The sequence below is a fragment of the Scyliorhinus torazame genome, chromosome 14 (genome assembly GCF_047496885.1).
Source record: "Scyliorhinus torazame isolate Kashiwa2021f chromosome 14, sScyTor2.1, whole genome shotgun sequence".
NCBI lineage: Eukaryota > Metazoa > Chordata > Chondrichthyes > Carcharhiniformes > Scyliorhinidae > Scyliorhinus > Scyliorhinus torazame.
This window is the reverse complement of record NC_092720.1, coordinates 5,325,079-5,350,705: the sequence shown is the minus strand read 5'-3', so window position 1 is coordinate 5,350,705 and position 25,627 is coordinate 5,325,079. Positions and strand designations below refer to the sequence as shown.

At 53.5% G+C, this 25,627-nt stretch overlaps 1 protein-coding gene across 1 annotated transcript in view; it reads left to right on the top strand.

Annotated features, from left to right (window-relative positions):
• The window catches only part of p3h2 (prolyl 3-hydroxylase 2), a 290,038-nt gene extending 265,536 nt beyond the window's left edge, over window positions 1–24,502 (top strand). The window contains exons 12-15 of the mRNA XM_072473639.1: window positions 1,211–1,328; window positions 4,723–4,798; window positions 13,863–14,003; window positions 18,317–24,502. Of these exons, the coding sequence (XP_072329740.1) occupies window positions 1,211–1,328; window positions 4,723–4,798; window positions 13,863–14,003; window positions 18,317–18,409 (428 nt within the window). The 3' untranslated portion in view covers window positions 18,410–24,502. The remainder of the gene's footprint in view (window positions 1–1,210; window positions 1,329–4,722; window positions 4,799–13,862; window positions 14,004–18,316) is intronic.
• Window positions 24,503–25,627: the final 1,125 nt, after the last annotated feature.

Sequence of the window (25,627 nt, the reverse complement as noted above, 5' to 3'; positions counted from 1 at the left end):
TAATTGTAATCCCACTCCTGGGGAACAAGCCGTGCACTGGAAAAGCAACAATTCATTAAAGGGAGAGTTTGGTTGAACTCGATGATACATTTTGAGGTTCAGAAAACGCCTTGCCCATAACACTATCCACTCTGTCTATGCCCCTCATCATTTTGTAGATGAATATTTCAAAATATTCCCAGTGTTGAACTTCCAAATATTCCCACATTGTTCATATTCCCGCATTGTCGGTGGAATTGCTCCCTGATCACTCAGCCTGCTGGGAAGCTGCTGCAAGTTTGCGGCTTTTAACTCTGTTTGGAGGGAGTTATTTAGGGAGGGGCGTCGATCGCTTCAGGACGTTGGGCCGGGACTACCGGCTCCCGTTCACATTGGGCGGGTTCGCGGAGCAGAGTGGTAAATATTGTAAAAGCTGCAAAGTTGGTTTTTAAGACAGTATAAATACCAGAGCGAGGTGATAATCACGACAGAGGCCACACTGAAGTGTTCATCTGATTATCTGGCCCCAACGCCTGAATCACCCCCCCCCCCCCCCCCCCCCTCCCCCTCCCCCGCCACTCCCCCTCGCCATGCCCAGTAAAAATCCATTCTCACTGGTGTGAGAACAGAACGGAGTGAATCACGCCTGGTCTCACAGGACATACACCTGGCAAGAAGACCACCCTGAGGAGCTTGGGTTAGTGCACCGCTCAGGATGTGATCGCGTGCCAGGCAGTGCCCCTGATCCTTCTCGGGCATTTCCTGGTCGCTGCCCCCTGGTCGCTGCCCCCTGGTCGCTGCCCCCTGGTCGCTGCCCCCTGGTCGCTGCCCCCTGGTCGCTGCCCCCTGGTCGCTGCCCCCTGGTCTGGCCTGGGCTGTGCAGCAGGGATTGGTGGGTTTGCTCTTTCTGCGCGAAGGCAGACTTTAACAATGGCGCCTTGACTCTCGGCTCAGCGTGTCGCTGGGGTGGGGGGGGGGGTAGGAGGGGGGGCGGAGAATGAGTAACTGCCCCACCAGCGATACATCATGGACCCGCCTCTTGGAGCTAGCCTGACTACACGGGGGGGAGAAAACCGCCATTGCTGCCGGGGCTTCATGTCTGATTTGTTCCACCCATTGCCGCCCTGGGATTGGACATAAACTATCGGCAGCTCAGAGAGGTGCAGTGAGAAGACACCAGGTTTTTATGTGGAGGGTTTGCAATAGGCTGATGTCTCTGAAATATTTCCAGGTCAGCAAGACAATCGCAATGACCTTAGCCACCCAATCCACGCTGATAACTGCCTACTCGACCCAGATGCCAGTGAGTGTTGGAAGGAGCCACCAGCTTACACGTACAGAGACTACAGGTAAGGAGATGTGCCATTGGCAGTGTGCAGACAGGGTGCGATGGTAATAGGCAAGTTTGGTGCCAGGAGGCGGTGTCACTGTACCAGTACTGTGCAGGGTGCTGGAGCAGTGCCAGGGATGATGCCAGGGGGAGATGTCAGGGTACTGCCCGGGCATGGCCGTCTCCCCCAAGGGTTCTACTTACCTGTGTGTCCATGGCGTTTCCCTTTTTGTGGTTCTCCAGGCACAAACCTCGCTGATCTGACCATAGTGTGGGCAGACGGTGCTGGGGGAATCCACTAATGGGAATTAAATGTATTTAAATGAAATTCCCAACCTACCTGGGCAGGAATCCTGTTACGCCAATGGTGGGTGCAATCGTATCTTCAGATCTTACCGGCGAGATTCTCGGTTTTGCTGTCTCGAGAGACTTTCCATCCACTTCATCATTTGCACCTGGCCACTGTCTCTGTTCCTCTGGCACCCAATGACCCTGGCCTGGATTTCCTGCCAGTGTTCACCAGGGGAGAATATGGTGTCGCCGGTGCAAAGTCCCACGAGATCTCGGTGGCAAGATCTCCTGTTCAGTGTTCCCCCGTCCCTCACCGCTGACGGAACGAGGACCCGGCCCAGAAACGCCCAGGGTGGCACAATGATTAGCACTGTTGCTTCACAGCACCAGGGTCCCGGGTTCGATTCCCGCCTGGGTCACTGTCTGTGTGGAGTCTGCACGTTCTCCCCGTGTCTGCGTGGGTTTCCTCCGGGTGCTCCGGTTTCCTCCCACAAGTCCCGAAAGACGTGCTGTTAGGTGAATTGGACATTCTGAATTCTCCCTCAGTGTACCCGAACAGGTGCCGGAGTGTGGCGACTAGGGGATTTTCACAATAACTTCATTGCAGTGTTAATGTAAGCCTACTTGTGACAATAAAGATTAAGATAAGAAGAGAAACGCCAGGAACCTGATTTCCATAAATTAGCATCTAATTAAAGTGCTTCCTGCAGTATCCTACCCCCCCCCCCCTTTCACCAGCGTGTCATCACGTAGGCGGGGTTTATAAAAGCTTTCTAGATATGAGAACCAGCTGGGGAACCCATGGGGGATGAACAGGTAAAAGTAGACCCCGGGGGAGATGGACATACCAGGCAGTACCCTGGCATTTCCCCTGGCATTGCCCCCTGGGATTGTCCCCTGGATTTTCCCCCTGGATTTTCCCCCGGGATTACCCCTGGGATTGGCCCCTGGGATTGTCCCCTGGATTTTCCCCCGGGATTACCCCTGGGATTGCCCCAACATTTCTCCCTGGCATTCTCTGGCATTTCCCCCGGGATTGTCCCCTGGAATTCCCCCCCCAGAATTGCCCCCTGGCATTGCTCCCTGTTATTCAGGATTCCAGGGCGGCACCTTTTCCCAGCTCCACCCACCAGCGCGATGGCGTGAGTCACGCCTGCAGATTTTGTTTGCAGTGTGTGGATTATTTGGCAAGAGAAGCCACTGGCGACCTGCCCACTCTGCTATGATCCCAGTGGATTTTATAACTGGATGGGAGGATCCAGAATGGAACACTGGCTCAAACGACCGTGGGGGACTTTTGGTTCCAGCCGCGGGGGGAGGGGGGGGGCGCACAGTGGGAAATCCCATTGGCCAGGGGCAGGAACAGGGAATCCCATTGCGGGCGAGTGCGTGCCATTGAGGAGCACACGGCTGGGGAGGTTGAGAATTCGCCCCCACAACTTTGACTTTTTTTGTGAAACGTGAGGAACAGAGACACAGATTCGTTCAGTTTTAACAACAGGAAAAAGTCATTTATTATACATGAAAAAATTGGATTATTATATAATCTTTCACTCCCCCCTTAGCTTAGCAATTATACCCAGATTTTAATGTTAAGACGTATTACAAAGTACATCTTTAACTACAATGGTGTCAATATCACACAGTCCATTTTAAACATACAATTTGACTGTGGTCAGACACACTCCTCTCGGAAGTCAAGCGAATGTCTGTGGATTTCTCCACAGACTCTCCCAGATGATTCTTATAACGTGAGTCACCATGTCTCACTGAACACCAGCTTCCACACCAGTGATTTCAAATTCAGCTCGCCCCCCAGTGACTCTCGCTCTGTCTCTCTCTCTCTCTCTCTATCTCTCCCCAGTGACTCTCACTCTGTCTCTCTCCCCAGTCACGTTCTCTGTCTCTCTTTCTCTCCCCAGTCACGCTCTCTCTGTCTCTCTCCCCAGTGACACTCTCTCTCTCTCTCTCTCCCCAGTGACGTTCTCTCTCTCTCTCTCTCCTCAGTGACGTTCTCTCTGTCTCTCTCCCCAGTGACGTTCACTCTCTTTCTCTCTCTCTCTCCCCGGTGATTCTCTCTCTCTCTCCGCAGTGACTCTCTGTCACTCTCTCCGCTGTGACGCTCTCTCTCTGTCTCTCTCTCCCCAGTGACGCTCTCTCTGTCTCCCTCCGCAGTGACGCTGTCTCTCCCTCCGCAGTGACGCTCTCTCTCTCTGTGTGTCTCTCTCTCAACAGTGACTCTCTCTCTGTGTCTCTCTCCGCAGTGACGCTCTCTCTCCCAGTGACGCTCTCTCTCTCTCTCCCCAGTGACACTCTCTGTCTCTCTCTCCCCAGTGACACTCTCTGTCTCTCTCTCTCCCCAGTGACACTCTCTGTCTCTCTCTCTCCCCAGTGACGCTCACTCTGTCTCTCTCTCCCCAGTGACCCTCTCTCTGTCTCTCTCTCTCTCTCCAGTGACGCTCACTCTGTCTCTCTCTCCCCAGTGACCCTCTCTCTGTCTCTCTCTCTCCCCAGTGACTCTCTCTCTGTCTCTCCCTCTCCCCAGTGACTCTCTCTGTCTCTCTCTCTCTCTCCCCAGTGACTCTCTCTCTGTCTCTCTCTCCCCAGTGACGCTCTCTGTCTCTCTCTCTCTCCCCAGTGACTCTCTCTCTGTCTCTCTCTCTCTCCCCAGTGACTCTCTCTCTGTCTCTCTCTCTCCCCAGTGACTCTCTCTCTGTCTCTCTCTCTCCCCAGTGACGCTCTCTCGGTCTCTCTCTCTCTCCAGTGACTCTCTCTGTCTCACTCTCCCCAGTGACTCTCTCTCTGTGTCTCTCTCTCCCCAGTGACTCTCTCTCTGTCTCTCCCCAGTGATTCTCTCTCTGTCTCTCTCTCCCCAGTGACTCTCTCTCTGTCTCACTCTCTCCAGTGACTCTCTCTCCGTCTCTCTCTCTCTCCCCAGTGATTCTCTCTCTGTCTCTCTCTCCCCAGTGACTCTCTCTGTCTCTCTCTCTCTCCCCAGTGATTCTCTCTCTGTCTCTCTCTCTCTCTCCAGTGACTCTCTCTCTGTCTCACTCTCTCCAGTGACTCTCTCTCTGTGTCTCACTCTCCCCAGTGACTCTCTCTCTGTCTCTCTCTCTCCCCAGTGCTATTTTATATCTGAATGGTGACTTTGATGGAGGAGAATTTATCTTTACAGAAATCGATGCAAAGACGATCACAGTAAGTACAATGTTTGTGAATATCTGCCATGTGCAGCATTTATTGCTTTCTAATCGGTTAAAGACCTGTTTTAATGTCGCCTCTTTCACCATCTGATCACCTCTTCATTCAATGTCAGACTCTGATTTTGTAAGTATTGTCAGGGCCGAGTGACTCTGTGATTTGGGCCGAGTGACTCTGTGATTTGGGCCGAGTGACTGTGATTTGGGCCGAGTGACTGTGATTTGGGCCGAGTGACTGTGATTTGGGCCGAGTGACTGTGATTTGGGCCGAGTGACTGTGATTTGGGCCGAGTGACTCTGTGATTTGGGCCGAGTGACTGTGATTTGGGCCGAGTGACTCTGTGATTTGGGCTGAGTGACTCTGTGATTTGGGCCGAGTGACTCTGATTTGGGCCGAGTGACTCTGTGATTTGGGCCGAGTGACTGTGTGATTTGGGCGGAGTGACTGTGTGATTTGGGCGGAGTGACTGTGTGATTTGGGCGGAGTGACTGTGTGATTTGGGCCGAGTGACTGTGATTTGGGCCGAGTGACTCTGTGATTTGGGCCGAGTGGTTCTGTGATTTGGGCCGAGTGACTCTGTGATTTGGGCCGAGTGACTCTGTGATTTGGGCCGAGTGACTCTGTGATTTGGGCCGAGTGACTGTGAGATTTGGGCAGAGACTGAGGTAATAGGGAAGGAAATGGAATGTTGGCCTTTATTTCAAAGGCAATGGAATATCAAAATGGGAAATAGTTGAACTCCACAAGGCACTAGTTAGACCACACCCGGAATACTGTGCACAGTTTTGGTCCCCTTATCTAAGGAAAGATGTCTTGGCATTGGAGACAGTGCAGAGAGGTTCACGAGGCTAATCCCGGGTTGGGAGGGGTTTTCTGAGGAGAGGTTGAGTGGGTTGGGCCTGTGCTCAATGGAGTTTAGAAGAATGAGAGACAACCTTAGAATCTACAATGTAGAAGGAGGATATTCGGCCCATTGAGTCTGCACCGGCCCTTGGAAGGAGCTTCCTATTCAAGCCCACACCACCCTATCCCAGTAACCCCACCTAACCTTTCAGGCACTATGGACAAATTTAGCATGACCAATCCACCTAACCCACACATCTTTGGACTGTGGGAGGAAACCCACGCAGACACGGGGAGACATTGCAGGCTCCACACAGACAGTGACACAAGCCGGGAATCAAACCTTATTGAAACATTTCGGATTCTCAGGGAGCTTTGACAGGGTCGATGCTGAGAGGATGTTTCCCCTTGTGGGAGAGTCTAGGACCAGAGGGCAGAACCTCAGAGTGAGGGGTCACCCATTTCAGACAGAGATGAGGAGGAATTTCTTCTCTGAGGGGAGTGAATCTGTGGAATTCTTCACCGCAGAGAGCTGTCGAGGCTGGGGCGTTAGGTATGTTCAAGGCTGAGAGGGACAGGTTTTTAATCACTAAGGGAATCGAGGGTTTGGGGGAGGAGGCCGCAACGTGGAGTTGAGGATTATCACATCAGATAAGATCTCATTGAATGGCAGAGCAGACTTGATGGGCTGACTGGCCTGTTGCTGCTCTTTAATGAAGCAGTCCGTGTCCAAATCCCAGACAATATCCAGGCTTGAGCTGACAAGTGGCAATTCGCGCCACACGTGCCAGGCAACGATCATCTCCTACTAGAGAGGATCTAACCATCACCCCTTGACACTCAGAGCCTGCCCACCAACTACAAGGCACAAGTCAGGAGTGTGATGGAATACTCTCTGTCATGATATTCAAACACACACATCATGATGGACACACTAACAGGCAAATCAGAGTACACAACACCACAACCAATCACAGACAAGAACACCAACCACATAAAAAGCACGAGCACGACACCTGGAGGTCAGTAGGTCTGGGGAGAAGGAAGCATGAAAGAGCTGTTGAAACACCACAAGCAGGGAGCCCCCCACGTGCAGAGTGCAAAGACCAAGTTGTAAATAGCAAGTTTAAATAAACAAGTGTTGTACCATATGCAACTGTGTTGGCTCTTCTGTGTGTTAGAACACCCAACACCACATGGTACAGGAGTGGATCGATACCTGCCTACCAACCTGCCATTCTGGACATGGACCACACCGGCAAACCGCAGCCGATGCAAGTCACGGGGAACCTAGGCACCAACTGGAAGCTCTACAGGCAGCGATTTGACCTGTACATCCGTGCCACCGAAAAACAGAATGTCTCGGATGATTCGAAGATTGCAATGCTCCTCTTCTACGCAGGCCCCCACCCAAATGATGTCTTTAATTCACTGGTGTTCGAGGAAGGCGAAAACCAGGCCAAATATGACACGGTCATCCTCAAAATGGACCAGCACTTTCAAACTGAAGTAAACGAAACTTTCGAAAGATACATCTTTCAGCAACGCCTGCAAGGTAAGGAGGAGCTTTTTCAACCCTTTTTGACGCACCTCCGGATTCTAGCGCAGTCCTGCGGTTACGGCACCACCACAGAGTCCATGATCAGGGACCAGATTGTTTTTGGCGTTGCCTCCAGTGGCCTACGCCAGCAGCTTCTTAAAATAAAGAGCCTCACCTTAGCGTCTGCTGTGGAAGCCTGTGTCCTCCATGAAAATGCGACCTGCCGTTTTGCCCGATTTCAGGCGTCCGAGTTGGCACGGAGGGGGTCCCCAGCCGTCGAATCGGCAAGCCAGGCCGCCCACGACGTTGAACGCATCCAGGCCGTCGATTTCTTCCCGCCCCACGGCCCGGACGACAGCGGCCGCTTCCCGCGCTTTTCGCGGTCTCCCGCGCAGGTGCGCGCCAAGAATAACGGCCACAACGAGGGACGCACTGCGCAGGCGCGCCCACCGCAAGATCGCACTGCGCATGCGCAGTGGCGCAACGAACGCCGTGACGTCATGACGTGCAGCAAGTGTGGAGGTCTACACTTAAAAGGGCAATGTCCTGCAAAATACCAACAGTGCAACAGATGTGCCATGATAGGCCACTACGCAGCCCGCTGTCGTGCGGCTCAACCCATGGATCCGGCGCATCCTCGACAACCTCGCACACGAGTCAGGACCGTCCAGCCCACGCATCAAGACTTCCAGTTAAGTGATGCAGATGACCAGGATGACTTCAGAGTTGCCGTCATTGATGTCAACAAGGTCAATGCCATCAATCCAGACGATGAGTGGTGTGCCACCCTGACGGTCAACCGATCGCGCGTCGCCTTCCGTCTGGACACCGGCGCATCCGCCAACCTGATTGCTTACTCTGCAGTCCAGGCCATGAAGGTCAAACCACTCATCACACCATCCCGGCTTAAGATGGTTGACTATAACGGGAACGTTATCCCGTCCGTAGGATCTTGCCAGCTACAGGTGACTCACAAGAGGTACACGGCCACACTCCCCTTCGAAGTTGTGGGCTCATCAAAGGACTCGTTACTGGGCGCACAAGCGTGTAAGGTCCTTCACCTGGTACAGCGCATCATGTCTCTCTCTCCAGATGAGATATCCGACTTCCCGGATGCTGAGTTCCACGCGAATCTCCATTCCCTCCTCGCTCACAACCAGGAGGTTTTTGAAGGCATGGGGACATTGCCACACACGTACAAGATTCGACTCAGACCGGACGCCATCCCTGTCGTTCACGCACCTCGCAGGGTTCCTGCGCCTCTCAAAGACCGCCTCAAGGCACAACTGCAGATTCTTCAGGACCAAGGGGTCCTATCCAAGGTCACGGAGCCCACGCCATGGGTCAGCTCCATGGTCTGTGTAAAGAAGCCCTCTGGCGAGCTCCGTATATGTATAGATCCAAAAGATCTGAACAACAACATCATGCGGGAACACTATCCCATCCCAAAACGAGAAGACCTCACCAGCGAGATGGCGCGAGCCAACATATTCACTAAATTGGATGCGTCCAAAGGATTCTGGCAGATCCAACTGGACCCGGCCAGCCGAAGACTATGCACATTCAACACCCCTTTTGGCAGATTCTGCTACAACCGGATGCCATTCGGCATCATTTCGGCATCTGAAGTATTCCACCGCATTATGGAGCAGATGATGGAAGGCATCGAAGGGGTACGTGTATATGTGGACGATATCATCATTTGGTCCACCACTCCGCAGGAACACATGCATCGTCTTCGACGTGTCTTCACCCGCATACGGCAAAATGGCCTGCGTCTCAACCGTGCGAAGTGTGCTTTCGGCCAGACGGAGCTGAAATTCCTCGGGGACCACATCTCAAGGTCCGGGGTCCGTCCCGATGCAGACAAGGTTAGCGCCATCACAGCCATGCCACGACCGGCTGACAAGAAGGCTGTCTTAAGATTCCTGGGCATGGTCAACTTCCTTGGGAAGTTCATTCCCAACCTGGCTTCTCATACAACAAACATGCGCCATCTCGTAAAAAAATCGACGGAATTCAACTGGCACCAGTCGCATCAGCAGGAATGGGAGGAGCTCAAGCACAAACTGGTCACGGCACCAGTGCTGGCCTTCTTTGACGCGACTCGCCCTACAAAGATCTCAACAGACGCCAGCCAATCTGGTATTGGAGCGGTACTCCTGCAAAAAGACAGCACGTCATCATGGGCCCCGGTTGCGTATGCCTCACGAGCCATGACCCCTACCGAACAGCGCTACGCGCAAATCGAAAAAGAATGCCTGGGCTTGTTAACTGGACTGGACAAGTTCCACGACTATGTGTATGGCCTGCCACGATTCACGGTCGAAACTGACCACCGCCCCCTGGTCAACATCATTAACAAAGACCTGAACGACATGACTCCTCGCCTCCAGCGCATCTTACTCAAACTCAGGAGGTACGATTTTGAACTGATCTACACTCCGGGGAAGGAACTCATAGTGGCGGACACTCTTTCCCGAGCAGTGAGCACACCACCAGATGCGGAGGGGTTCGTGCGTCAAATTGAGGCACACGTGACTCTGACAGCAGCAAATATGCCAGCTGATGATCCTTGTCTGGCCCACATACGCGCAGAGACGGCGACTGACCCTCTGCTGCAGCGAGTGATGCGCCACATGACGGAAGGGTGGCTAAAAGGGCAGTGCCCCCAGTTTTACAATGTGCGAGATGATCTCACCAATATAGACGGGGTCCTTATGAAATCGCATAGGATCGTCATTCCACACAGTGTGCGCCAGATGATTCTTCGTCAACTACACGAAGGCCACTTGGGTGTCGAAAAATGCAGACGAAGGGCCCGGGCGGCGGTATATTGGCCGGGTATTAATGAAGACATAGCCAACATGGTGCTCAACTGCACAACCTGTCAGAGGTTTCAGCCGGCGCAACCTCCGGAAACACTTCTACCACACGAGATGGTGACGTCCCCCTGGGCGAAGGTGGGTGTTGACCTATTTCACGCGCTCGGCAGAGATTACATTGTTATTATAGACTACTTCTCAAACTACCCGGAAGTCATGCCTCTCCATGATCTGACGTCGTCCGCAGTCATTGGGGCCTGCAAGGAAACGTTTGCTCGCCATGGCATTCCAAGGACTGTCATGTCAGACAATGGACCTTGTTTTGCCAGCCGTGAATGGTCGTCCTTTGCCGCAGCATATGGTTTCACTCATGTGACATCCAGCCCTCTGCATCCACAATCGAACGGGAAGGCTGAAAAGGGTGTCCACATCGCAAAGCGGCTCCTGTGCAAGGCGGCTGATGCCGGATCGGACTTTAACCTTGCCTTGCTGGCCTATCGATCGGCCCCGTTATCCACGGGCCTCTCGCCAGCGCAGCTACTAATGGGTCGCTCCCTCAGGACGACGGTACCTTCCGTCCTGGCACCGACAACAGACCATGAGGCGGTTCTTCGGGACATGCAACTGCAGCGTGATCGCCAGAAAGGTCGGTACGACACACGAGCGACGGACCTGCCCCCCCTGTCCTCCGGAGACAAAGTACGCGTCCATCAACCGTATGGTGGCTGGTCAGCACCGGCCGAAGTCCTCCGACAAGTGGCTCCCCGCTCGTTCCTGGTTCGCATGCCGGATGGTTCCGTGCGTCGCCGCAATCGGCGCGCCCTTCGCCGACTTCCACGTTCACAGCCACACAACACGCCAGATCCTCAACAGGCTTCCGAGGATGACTTTGTGGAGCTGCCGCACATCACGCCCTTTCCATCGCCACCCATGGCCATGCCTGCACAGCAGCCGGTGGTTCTTGATCCACCCTTAAGGCGGTCAACCCGAATTCGTCGCAAACCCATTAGAATGGACTTATAATACAGTTCATATGTTTAATAAGTTGGACAATTTTACATGATAACCTGTTGTTGTTTATCGTTCCAGATGTCGTCTGACTGGACAACTGTTCAAAATTTTTTTTCTTCTTCTCTCGTTCGCATTTCTGTTATGTTATGGTACAACTGGATTCATGTGACGCACTCGACATCGCCCCATGTACATAGTTCCGTCATAGACACATGCTGCACACGACACACACACACTCTTAGATGCACTCACGTCACGATCATATTTATTACCACGTAGGCACATATCTTTGTAAAAAGGGGGGATGTCATGATATTCAAACACACACATCATGATGGACACACTAACAGGCAAATCAGAGTACACAACACCACAACCAATCACAGACAAGAACACCAACCACATAAAAAGCACGAGCACGACACCTGGAGGTCAGTAGGTCTGGGGAGAAGGAAGCATGAAAGAGCTGTTGAAACACCACAAGCAGGGAGCCCCCCACGTGCAGAGTGCAAAGACCAAGTTGTAAATAGCAAGTTTAAATAAACAAGTGTTGTACCATATGCAACTGTGTTGGCTCTTCTGTGTGTTAGAACACCCAACACCACACTCTCCACTGGCCTGGATGAGCGCAGCTCCAACAACACTCAAGAAGCTCGCCACCCTCCAGGTTAAAGCAGCCCCGCTGATTGCTCCCCCCTTCCACAAACATTCACTCCCTCCACCCCTTTCTCAAGAGGATTTGAGATGGGCAGGAAATGGCTGCGAGGACCCTCCTGTGGAACAATGATTTAAAACCTTGGCAGCGGAATCCTCACTTCCCGAGACTAAGTGTCTCAGAATTCGGGGGCAGGATTTGTGGAGTTCCACAACCGCTAAACTGGCGCCGCACCTGGAGCGATTCAGCGACTGTGGAGGGGCTAGTACCGGCTAGCTCAATGTGGAACACAATCCATGGGGAGTGTAACACACATTACACTCCCCACACACACCAACCCAGCCGCACACACACATTACACTCCCCACACACACTCATCCCAGCCGCACACACACATTACACTCTCCACACACACTCATGCCAGCCGCACACACACATTACACTCCCCAAACACACTCATCCCAGCCGCATACACATTACACTCCCCACACACACTCATCCCAGCCACACACACACATTACACTCCCCAAACACACTCATCCCAGCCGCATACACATTACACTCCCCACACACACTCATCCCAGCCACACACACACATTACACTCCCCTCACACACTCATCCCAGCCGCACACACACATTACACTCCCCACACACACTCATCCCAGCCACACACACACATTACACTCCCCGCACACACTCATCCCAGCCACACACACACATTACACTCCCCAAACACACTCATCCCAGCCGCATACACATTACACTCCCCGCACACACTCATCCCAGCCACACACACACATTACACTCCCCAAACACACTCATCCCAGCCGCATACACATTACACTCCCCGCACACACTCATCCCAGCCACACACACACATTACACTCCCCAAACACACTCATCCCAGCCGCACACACATAACACTCCCCACACACACTCATCCCAGCCACACACACACATTACACTCCCCACACACACTCATCCCAGCCGCACACACACATTACACTCCCCAAACACACTCATCCCAGCCACACACACACATTACACTCCCCACACACACTCATCCCAGCCGCACACACACATTACACTCCCCACACACACTCATCCCAGACAACAAGGTGGCACTGGCTGTGCGGGTAAAGCACGCCCATACAGCTGATGGGTCGACGGGGGCCAGAGGACCCCTCGGGGGCTGCCCTGGGGGAGATGCATATGACCTGTGTCCCTCACAGTGGGCTGTCACCAGCGAGCGTGGCTGCAGTGCTGCCTTAGAATCTTAGAATATACAGTGTAAAAGGAGGCCATTCGGCCCATTGAGTCTGCACCGGCCCTTGGAAAGGCATCCTACATCAGCCCAAGCCTCCACTCCATCCCCGTAACCCAGTTACTCCACCCAACGTTGGGACACTAAGGGACAATTGAGCGTGGCCAATCCACCTAACCTGCACATGTTTAGACTGTGGGAGGAGGGCTGTCGGCGCGGGCTTGGAGGGCCGAAGGGCCTGTTCCTGTGCTGTACTGTGCTTTGTTTCTATGTTTCTTTTGAGCACCCGGAGGAAACCCACGCAGACACGGGGAGAACATGCAGTCTCGGCACAGACAGTGACCCAAGCCGGGACTCAAACCCGGGGCCCTGGCGCTGTGAGGTAGCAGTGCTAACCACTGTGCTCCCATGCCGCTCACTTGCCGGCTGCGGCAATGGTGTTCTCTCCCCGTCCACCCCACCCCCACAGCCCACATCCTGGCCAACCCCCCCCCCCCCCGGCCGTGGCAGAAGCCCCCGGCCTGCAGCACAGCTGCTGATGTTGGACACTTTCCGTCCCCCCTCCCTCCCGCTCGGCAGCCGCCTCGCCTGTTTCACCATTTTTAAAAGCAGAAGTGAACCCCGACGTCTGGACCCCGCCCGTCGGAGGGGGGGGGGAATCGCGGGGGTCCCGGAGAGCACTGGGCCGGGCGTGAAACTGGCGGCCGCCACGATTTCGGCGTCAAAACCGATTCTCGGCCCAGTCGCGTTTCCCGATTTCGGTGTCAGCTGATGGAGAATCCCGCGCGGGACGTTTAGAAGCCGCGGTTTGTTTTGCGAAGGGAGTGATTTACGGGCTGAAGGACGGAGGTATATTTGCTGAAGTGTTTCTTTAATGATTATTTGATGTGTTTTCGCTCTGGTTGTTTTACATCCTGTGCAGGCAGCGGTGAAACCCGAGTGCGGCCGGCTAGTTGGCTTTTCGTCCGGAGAGGAGAATCCACACGGAGTGAAGGCTGTCACTAAGGGACAACGATGTGCCGTGGCTCTGTGGTTCACACTCGACCCTCTCTTCAGAGAGTTGGTGAGTTTGTTCGACTGGTGGGGGACTAAAATAGTTCCCTCATTCTGTTGGTGTGTGATGTGGGGATTGAGGGAGGGAGGCCGAATCCCAGAGTGACAGATATTCCCCGACACCCCATTTCTCACACGGAGCTAAAGTTGGCCTTTATTTGGCTGCACTGGAATCATCAAGACTCCATTCACTGAACCTGTGGATGTGGAAGGAAAAAGATCTGCATCCCTGGCTTCAGGAATGTGACCATTGTAACGGGATAAATCATGGTGGCAGAACTATTGAGGTATTTCCCCCCTTTCCCCTAGGCTGCAAATCCTGACCTGCATTCTCCTGAATCACCCACTTCCGGGGCTGGATTCTCCAGTCTCCGAGGGCGAAGACTTGTTCGGCGATGGGCCGGAAAATCTAAATTCCCGTCAGAGCCGGGGCGGCCCCTCCGAAGCGGCGTACTCTGAGTACGCCATGCCACGCATCGATAGCCTCAGGGTATTGACTGAGGCCCGCCCCCCGATGTTCCGCCCCGACCAGCCGAGTTCCTGACGGCGTGGATCGCGCGTGGTCTCATCCATCGGGAACTCGGCGTGGTGACTGCGGACCCAGTCCAGCGCTGCCACAGTCGGGGGAGGGCCGATCCGCGGGTAGGGGGGGACATTATTCGGGGCTGGGGGCACCGTGGTGGGGCGGTTCGGGGCACGCGGCCGGGTCCGCAAGCGGAACCCACCATGAAGCATGGTGCGACCGCTGCAGACTGCCTCCGTGCGCAGTCACAGACTCGGCAATTCTCCAGCCCATATCGACAGCTATAGCCGGGGGCTTCCTGGTGTAAAACGCCACCGTTCCCACGCTGGCATGGGGACATAGTCATTCCCGCCCCTGGCATCTTAGGAAATTCTCCCAGGGACAATCTGCCTTTAAACGTTCCAGGAGAATCTCCAACACGATCTTTGTTGCCAAACAAATCCAAGGAAAATGTCGAGACCAACACCAGGAACACCGTCTTCATCAATCTGACCAAAGCATTTGACTCAGTAAATCGCGAGGTTCTGTGGATTGTGCTCCGAAGATTTGGATATCCAAGAAATGTTCTCCCAGTCCCACAGTTGCTTCGTGGTGATACGACTGCAACTGTCTTGAGTGGGAGATTTGAAACCTTCAAAATCCTGACTGGGTTCAACAAGGCCGTAAAAGCCCCGATACAATTTACCATCTACCTGGGCGATTCACCTCAAAGATCAAATGTCCTCTGGTGTGAATATTAAAGACCATCCAGATGGAAAACTCTTTCACCTCAGTCATCTCCATGTCAGAGCGACACTGACCGGCATCGATGTGCACCATCTACAGTTTGTGGATGATCCTGGGCCGCTCTACACCAGATTTGTAAACCATTCTCCATCTTTTCAATTCTGCTTACAACAAACTTGCTCTGTCCAGAATATTTCCAAACCAAAAATCACATCAACCCACATCTGGGAGCCAACTTTTCCACCTCGTATCTGTGTTGATAGAGACTCTGGAATATTTCAGCACATCTCGTACCTTGGCAGCCATTTCTCTGTAAAGTCGCCATTGACGAGGAGCTCAATCACCAAGTTATCTGCACCAACTCCGCCCTCTACAAACTCCAGCAGAGAGTGTCTGACAGCAAAAACTTCCGTAAGTCAACAGAAGCCCCATGTACAGAGCAATTGTCCTCAGCACACTTCCTGTACGGCAGTGAGGCTGGACTTGGATTCAGAGGGACATAAGAGCGAGAGAGAGATTCCATCCGCAATGACCCCACCCCATCCTCCCGATTCAATGCTTGTGTCCTCCTTGAAGCCCAATCCACAAGCGTTCTGGCAAAGCCCCAGCGGACTGGACACTATATCTGGATGGCCAAAAAGTGTGTCCCCACCAGGTCCGCTTTTCCCAAATAGCCTACGTTCCAGGGAGGTCAAAGAAAACGCTTCAAAAACACTCGGACGCTCTCCTTGAAGCCTGGCAGTGTTAACATTGACTGAGCGGCACTAGTAATTGTTCAGAATGATGACAACTTGCCCATCGATCTGCATCAAGCTTTGTTCGCAACTAACTGATGAGGAAGAGCAACACCAGAGGAGGAAAGGCAAGGAAGAAACTCCTGCTCCCGGATCCCATTACCCTGAGGGTCACTCCGGGTTCTGTTGCCATGGGGGTCTCTCTGCCCCACGGGGGTCTCTCTGCCCCACGGGGGTCTCTCTGCCCCACGGGGGTCTCTCTGCCCCACGGGGGTCTCTCTGCCCCACGGGGGTCTCTCTGCCCCACGGGGGTCTCTCTGCCCCACGGGGGTCTCTCTGCCCCACGGGGGTCTCTCTGCCCCACGGGGGTCTCTCTGCCCCACGGGGGTCTCTCTGCCCCACGGGGGTCTCTCTGCCCCACGGGGGTCTCTCTGCCCCACGGGGGTCACCCTGCCCCACGGGGGTCACCCTGCCCCACGGGGGTCACCCTGCCCCACGGGGGTCACCCTGCCCCACGGGGGTCACCCTGCCCCACGGGGGTCACCCTGCCCCACGGGGGTCACCCTGCCCCACGGGGGTCACCCTGCCCCACGGGGGTCACCCTGCCCCACGGGGGTCACCCTGCCCCACGGGGGTCACCCTGCCCCACGGGGGTCTCTCTGCCCCACGGGGGTCTCTCTGCCCCACGGGGGTCTCTCTGCCCCACGGGGGTCTCTCTGCCCCACGGGGGTCTCTCTGCCCCACGGGGGTCTCTCTGCCCCACGGGGGCCTCTCTGCCCCAGGGGGGCCTCTCTGCCCCAGGGGGGCCTCTCTGCCCCAGGGGGGCCTCTCTGCCCCAGGGGGGCCTCTCTGCCCCAGGGGGCCTCTCTGCCCCACGGGGGCCTCTCTGCCCCAGGGGGGCCTCTCTGCCCCAGGGGGGCCTCTCTGCCCCAGGGGGGCCTCTCTGCCCCACGGGGGCCTCTCTGCCCCACGGGGGCCTCTCTGCCCCACGGGGGTCTCTCTGCCCCAGGGGGGCCTCTCTGCCCCAGGGGGGTCTCTCTGCCCCAGGGGGGCCTCTCTGCCCCACGGGGGTCACCCTGCCCCACGGGGGTCTCTCTGCCCCACGGGGGCCTCTCTGCCCCACGGGGGCCTCTCTGCCCCACGGGGGCCTCTCTGCCCCACGGGGGCCTCTCTGCCCCACGGGGGCCTCTCTGCCCCACGGGGGCCTCTCTGCCCCACGGGGGCCTCTCTGCCCCACGGGGGTCTCTCTGCCCCACGGGGGTCACCCTGCCCCACGGGGGTCTCTCTGCCCCACGGGGGTCTCTCTGCCCCACGGGGGTCTCTCTGCCCCACGGGGGTCTCTCTGCCCCACGGGGGTCTCTCTGCCCCACGGGGGTCTCTCTGCCCCACGGGGGTCTCTCTGCCCCACGGGGGTCACTCTGCCCCACGGGGGTCACCCTGCCCCACGGGGGTCACCCTGCCCCACGGGGGTCTCTCTGCCCCACGGGGGTCTCTCTGCCCCACGGGGGTCTCCCTGCCCCACGGGGGTCTCCCTGCCCCACGCGGGTCTCCCTGCCCCACGCGGGTCACCCTGTCCCACGGGAGTCACCCTGCCCCGGGTGGGCACCCTGTCCCTTGTGGGTCTAGAATTGGCTTGTACTAGACTCTCGACTCATCGCAGAAACTCATGACATTGAATCAACAGCATCCTCGAATGAAGGGGCAGCCAATGACCAAGGCAGTATAGTCGGACTCTGAGGAAAATGGTCGGGAGCATCAATCCTGGCTAATTATTGTCCAGTAACCTCCTCAAAACTTATGAGGCACCCTCCCAAAAATCCCTGCTTTTAAAGCTGAAATCGGTCCAAAAACACTCAGTACCACAGGGTAGATTCCTGTTCGATTCCAGACAGATTGCGGAAGTTATAGGATTCGTGTTGGTCTGCAGGATCGGGGTCTGAAAGAAATTGTATTTTCTTTAATCATTTTACGGGATGTGGGCGTCGCCAGCATTTATTGCCCCTCCCTAGTTACCCTTCAGAAGGTGGCGGTCAGCTGCCTGCTTGAACCGCTGCAGTCCTTGAGGTGTAGGTACACCCACTGTGCTGTTAGGATTATTTTCCTTGTTTGTTTATTGACTCTGGGTTTTCTTGTCTGGGTTTTTTTTTGCTCTTCCAGAACAGGTCATGGGAGTGGAGGATGGTCGGGGGATTTTGGGGGGGGGGGGGGGGGGTTTCTAGACGCGACCCTGGAGCCGATATCGGGAGGGACGGACCTTCTCCAAGCTGAGGGATTCCCCTGGATTTTTGGGGGCTGGAATTTCATCGACTAACCGGTCATGTCCTCGCTTTCCCTGCTCAGGAAAGGATCAAAGCAGACGAGGTTGTTGAGTTGATATCGCTCGAACATAGGCTGGACGACAAACTCATCATAAACCCGAGGGACGAATTGTGAACATTTCTTCATGAAAATATTTATTTAATCTTCCCAGAAACCCTTTTAGAATGTTGTAATTTTCTGTACAAATTGTAAATTTTAACTTGTTCAGAGATTCTTTCGAACAATTGTTTTATTTTCTCATGTCGGAGATTAAGTCCAGGGTTCACTGTGATTGTGTAGAATTGAGCTTCTTTCTCAGCCGTGACGTGTACATTTAGCACAGAAACCCTCAGGGAAACCAGACAAATATTCTGTTCATGTCGGTACGATTGAAAAGTTGTGAAAATATCTTTGACTAACAGGATGTACCCCAAATGCCCTGTACCCCAAATACCTTATACCTGGCAGTGTGTACCCCGAATACAGTGTACCCCAAATACCCTGTACCCGGCAGAGTGTACCCCAAATACCATATACCTGACAGCCTGTACCCCGAATACCCTGTACCTGACAGACTGTACCCCGAATACCTTATACCTGGCAGTGTGTACCCCAAATGACCTGTACCCCGAATACCCTGTACCTGACAGTGTACCCCAAATACCGTATACTTGGCAGTGTGTACCCCAAATACCTTATACCTGACAGACTGTACCCCAAATACCATATACCTGGCAGTGTGTACCCCGAATACCCTGTACCTGACAGTGTACCCCAAATACCGTATACTTGGCAGTGTGTACCCCAAATACCTTATACCTGACAGACTGTACCCCAAATACCATATACCTGGCAGTGTGTACCCCGAATACCCTGTACCTGACCGTGTACCCCGATTAGCCTGGGGCAGCCAGACCTGGTAACCTATAAAGGGGGGGGGATAATATTGATCAAAAAGCTGTTGGTTTGATGTTAAAAGCCAACTGGGTCACTAATGACCGTCGATAGAAGAAAATCTGCCAACCTTACCCGGTCTGGGCCGACACCTGACTTCAGACCCACACCAACACATTGACTATAACTGATGTGGCCGCCAAGGCACTAAGTTGTATCAAAACCACTATCATTGGCTCACAAAAGCTCTGCCCCTTCTGAGCATTGAGACATGGGCAGCAGAAACCAGCAAGATAAATAAAATACAATTCTCCAGACTTTCTGACCCTCGCCGACCCCAGCCTGACCCTCGCCGACCCCAGCCTGACCCTCGCCGACCCCAGCCTGACCCTCGCCGACCCCAGCCTGACCCTCGCCGACCCCAGCCTGACCCTCGCCGACCCCAGCCTGACCCTCGCCGACCCCAGCCTGACCCTCGCCGACCCCAGCCTGACCCTCGCCGACCCCAGCCTGACCCTCGCCGACCCCAGCCTGACCCTCGCCGACCCCAGCCTGACCCTCGCCGACCCCAGCCTGACCCTCGCCGACCCCAGCCTGACCCTCGCCGACCCCAGCCTGACCCTCGCCGACCCCAACCTGACCCTCGCCAACCCAAACTCTGACCGTTCCGGACCTGATCACCATCCTGGGAATTACCATTGGTCAGAAACTGACCTGGACCCAGCCATGTAAATACTGTGGCTCCCAGCGCAGGTCAGAGGTTGCGAACCTGCTGCTGTTGGAAATGGATAAAATGTCACAGGATCACAGAATGCTACAGTGCAGCAGAGGCCCTTCGGCCCATCCGCCGACACATGGAAAATACCTGACCTGCCCACCTAATCCCATTGGCCAGCCCTTGGCCCAGAGCCTGGAATGTTCTGACGTGTTAAAAAGGTTTTCCCTCAAATCTCCTCCCCCCGCCCCCCCCCCCGCCTCCCAAATCTCTCACCCCTCACTTTGAACTTGTGTCCCCCTCGTAACTGACCCTCCAACTAAGGGGAGCAGCTGCTCCCTCTCCACCCTGTCCATGCCCCTCAGAATCTTGTCCACCTCGATCAGGTCGCCCCTTAGTCTTTTCTGCTCCAGAGAAAACAACCCAAGCCTATCCACCCTCTCTTCATCACTGAAATGTTCCATCCCAGACAACATCCTGGTGAATCTCCTCTGCACCCCCTCCAGCGCAATCACATCCTTCCTATAATGTGGCGACCAGAATTGCACACAGTGCTCCAGCTGTGACCTCACCAAAGTTCGATACAGCTCCAACCTGGCCTCCCTGCTTTTGTAATCTACGCCTCGATTGATAAAGGCGAGTGTCCCCTATGGCTTTTCACCTCCCTATTAACCTGGCCTTCTGCCTTCAGAGATCTCTGGACAAACACACCAAGGTTCTTTTGTTCCTCAGAACTTCCCAGTGTCAGACCTTTCATAGTATACTCCCTTGTGAAATTACTCCTACCTGTCCTGGCAGTGTTTGATGGGGACAGTGAAGAGGGAGCTTTACTCTGTATCTAACCCCGTGCTGTACCTGTCCTGGGAGTGTTTGATGGGGACAGTGAAGAGGGAGCTTTACTCTGTATCTAACCCCGTGCTGTACCTGTCCCGGGAGTGTTTGATGGGGACATTGTAGAGGAGCTTTACTCTGTATCTAACCCCGTGCTGTACCTGTTCTGGGAGTGTTTGATGGGGACATTGTAGAGGGAGCTTTACTCTGTAACTAACCCCGTGCTGTACCTGTCCTGGGAGTGTTTGATGGGGACAGTGAAGAGGGAGCTTTACTCTGTATCTAACCCCGTGCTGCACCTGTCTTGGTAGTGTTTGATGGGGACAGTGTAGAGGGAGCTTTACTCTGTATCTAACCCCGTGCTGTACCTGTCCTGGGAGTGTTTGATGGGGACAGTGTAGACGGAGCTTTACTCTGTATCTAACCCCGTGCTGTACCTGTCCTGGGAGTGTTTGATGGGGACAGTGAAAAGGGAGCTTTACTCTGTATCTAACCCCGTGCTGCACCTGTCTTGGTAGTGTTTGATGGGGACAGTGTAGAGGGAGCTTTACTCTGTATCTAACCCCGTGCTGTACCTGTCCTGGGAGTGTTTGATGGGGACAGTGTAGAGGGAGCTTTACTCTGTATCCAACCCCGTGCTGTACCTGTCCTGGGAGTGTTTGATGGGGACAGTGTAGAGGGAGCTTTACTCTGTATCTAACCCCGTGCTGTACCTGTCCTGGGAGTGTTTGATGGGGACAGTGTAGAGGGAGCTTTACTCTGTAACTAACCCCGTGCTGTACCTGTCCTGGGAGTGTTTGATGGGGACAGTGTAGAGGGAGTTTTACTCTGTATCTAACCCCGTGCTGTACCTGTCCTGGGAGTGTTTGATGGGGACAGTGTAGAGGGAGCTTTACTCTGTATCTAACCCCGTGCTGTACCTGTCCTGGGAGTGTTTGATGGGGACAGTGTAGAGGGAGCTTTACTCTGTATCTAACACCGTGCTGTACCTGTCCCGGGTGTGTTTGATGGGGACAGTGTAGAGGGAGCTTTACTCTGTATCTAACCCTGTGCTGTACCTGTCCTGGGAGTGTTTGATGGGGACAGTGTAGAGGGAGCTTTACTCTGTATCTAACCCTGTGCTGTACCTGTCCTGGGAATGTTTGATGGGGACAGTGTAGAGGGAGCTTTACTCTGTATCTAACCCTGTGCTGTACCTGTCCTGGGAGTGTTTGATGGGGACAGTGTAGAGGGAGCTTTACTCTGTATCTAACCCCGTGCTGTACCTGTCCTGGGAGTGTTTGATGGGGACAGTGTAGAGGGAGCTTTACTCTGTATCTAACCCCATGCTGTACCTGTCCTGGGAGTGTTTGATGGGGACAGTGGAGAGGGAGCTTTACTCTGTATCTACCTCCGTGCTGTACCTGTCCCAGGAGTGTTTGATGGGGACAGTGGAGAGGGAGCTTTACTCTGTATCTACCTCCGTGCTGTACATTCCGACCCTGAAGTCACAAACCCGATTTCGGAGCACTGATATTCTTTCTTTAAAGAAATTTCACTGTTTAAAAACAATGCATAAAAATTGTGGTTTTATTTCCTGAGGGTATGTGTGTCTTCACCCTGCATGGGAAACATACACGATATTGTGGTTAAGAAAAAGTTATTTATAAAATAATTATTTTGTAGATACTATTAAAAATTATTTTTGAGAAATGGTCCATTTAATCTGAATGGTGGCCATGCTTCACTTTTGACCGTTCCCGTCGGAGTCCAGTCCATATTGTGGGTTTCCGCAGGTTCCAAGATTTGGTTTTTTGCTGATGTTTCCTGTACTGTGTTGTGGATGTAGTTAAACATCCTTTGGAACTGCCTTTGGGACATGCAATGCGGATCCACATTGGGAAGAATGCTGCTGTGACGGTTAGGTCCAGAGCGCCCCCAGATGGTTGAATGTTTACACATCATCATCCTCACAGCTCACTCCATTTCCCTGAAAAACGGGAACTGGGACCATCTCTTTCCTCTGGTCTTATTCAGTAGAAATGTGAAGTGTTACATTTTGAACAAAGAACAACAAAGAACAAAGAAATGTACAGCACAGGAACAGGCCCTTCGGCCCTCCAAGCCCGTGCCGACCATACTGCCCGACTAAACTACAATCTTCTACACTTCCTGGGTCCGTATCCCTCTATTCCCATCCTATTCATGTATTTGTCAAGATGCCCCTTAAATGTCCCTATTGTCCCTGCTTCCACTACCTCCTCCGGTAGTGAGTTCCAGGCACCCACTACCCTCTGCGTAAAAAACTTGCCTCGTACATCTACTCTAAACCTTGCCCCTCTCACCTTAAACCTATGCCCCCTAGTAATTGACCCCTCTACCCTGGGGAAAAGCCTCTGACTATCCACTCTGTCTATGCCCCTCATAATTTTGTATACATCTATCAGGTCACCCCTCAACCTCCTTCGTTCCAGTGAGAACAAACCGAGTTTATTCAATCGCTCCTCATAGCTTATGCCCTCCATACCAGGCAACATTCTGGTAAATCTCTTCTGCACCCTCTCTAAAGCCTCCACATCCTTCTGGTAGTGTGGCGACCAGAATTGAACACTATACTCCAAGTGTGGCCTAACGAAGGTTCTATACAGCTGCAACATGACTTGCCAATTCTTATACTCAATGCCCCGGCCAATGAAGGCAAGCATGCCGTATGCCTTCTTGACTACCTTCTCCACCTGTGTTGCCCCTTTCAATGACCTGTGGACCTGTACTCCTAGATCTCTTTGACTTTCAATACTCTTGAGGGTTCTACCATTCACTGTATATTCCCTACCTGCATTAGCCCTTCCAAAATGCATTACCTCACATTTGTCCGGATTAAACTCCATCTGCCATCTCTCCGCCCAAGTCTCCAAACAATCTAAATCCTGCTGTATCCTCAGACAGTCCTCATCGCTATCCGCAATTCCACCAACCTTTGTGTCATCTGCAAATTGGGAAGGAGAACGAGGAGATATTACTTTGAAAATAATTTGAATCAGGGGGAGGTCAAAGGGACGGGAGCGAGCAGGCACCAAATTCCCAACCGGATATTGGGTTTATCCAGGAAATGAAATGAAAAATGAAAATTGCTTATTGTCACGAGTAGGCTTCAATTAAGTTACTGTGAAAAGCCCCTAGTCGCCACATTCCGGCACCTGTTCAGGGAGGCTGGTACGGGAATTGAACCGTGCTGCTGGCCTGCCTTGGTCTGCTTTCAAAGCCAGCGATTTAGCCCAGTGAGCTAAACCAGGATGGCCTGGAATTGAAAAATTGACAGTGGAACTCGCAAACATCTGTGACAGAAAGGGATAATGAGATTGAAGATTATACTGAGCTGGATTATTAAATGGTGGGGTGTGGTTATTGACGGTTATAGCAGGTTAAAGGTTATGCTAAAAGTATGAAATGCGGAAGAATGGGAGGAAACTCAAGTGGAGCATAAACACCATCATGAACTGATTGGGTCAAATGGCCTCTTTCTCTGCTGTTTATCTGCTCTAACTGACCATCTATCTTTGTTTCCTGTGGCCATCCGTCTGATTCGCTCTAACTCTTTCTCCCTCTGTCCCAATCTTCCTCTTGTTGTTTGACCCATTCACTTCCGGGTCTGTCTTGAACTTTCTGAGCTAGGAGGGGGAAGCGGGGAGATCAGTTCAGTGTGTTATATACTTTGATGCAAACATTTTTACAGAATTAAACTTTAACGAATATGTACTTTGTGAAAGGTGAAGAAACTTGAACCTGGAAATAAAATTATTTAAATTTCAGTCTTTGTCCAATTCATCAGCACAACACAAACACAAGGCTTCAGCAACAAAAACAGAAAATGCTGGACACTCTCAGCAGGTCTGACAGCCTCTGTGGAGAGGGAAGGGAGCTGAGGGATCGAGCGTGGGTGACTATTAAAGCTGGACCCAGTCCAACTTTGACAAAGAGGCATCCAGACTCGAAACGTTAGCTGCGGGGGAGAGTGTACACAGTGCCGCACTGTAATGTCAGACAGCGGGGGACAGTGTATACAGTGCCGCACTGTAATATCAGTCTGCGGGGGACAGTGTACACAGTGCTGCACTGTAATATCAGTCTGCGGGGGTGGGTGTACACAGTGCCGCACTGTAATATCAGTCTGCGGGGGACAGTGTACACAGTGCCGCACTGTAATATCAGTCTGCGGGGGACAGTGTACACAGTGCCGCAATGTAATGTCAGTTTGCGGGGGACAGTGTACACAGTGCCGCACTGTAATATCAGTCTGCGGGGGACAGTGTACACAGTGCGGCACTGTAATATCAGTCTGCGGGGGGGAGTGTACACAGTGCCGCACTGTAATATCAGTCTGCGGGGGACAGTGTACACAGTGCCGCACTGTAATATCAGTCTGCGGGGGACAGTGTACACAGAGCCGCACTGTAATATCAGTCTGCGGGTGAGAGTGTACACACTGCCGCACTGCAATATCAGTCTGCGGGGGACAGTGTACACAGTGCTGCACTGTAATTTCAGACTGCAGGGGGACAGTGTACACAGTGCCGCACTGCAATATCAGTCTGCGGGGGACAGTGTACACAGTGCCGCACTGTAATATCAGACTGCGGGGGAGAGTGTACACAGTGCTGCACTGCAATATCAGTCTGCGGGGGACAGTGTACACAGTGCCGCACTGTAATATCAGTCTGCGGGGGACAGTGTACACAGTGCCGCACTGTAATATCAGTCTGCGGGGGACAGTGTACACAGTGCTGCACTGTAATATCAGTCTGCGGGGGACAGTGTACACAGTGCCGCACTGTAATATCAGTCTGCGGGGGACAGTGTACACAGTGCCGCACTGTAATATCAGTCTGCGGGGGACAGTGTACACAGTGCCGCACTGTAATGTCAGACTGCGGGGG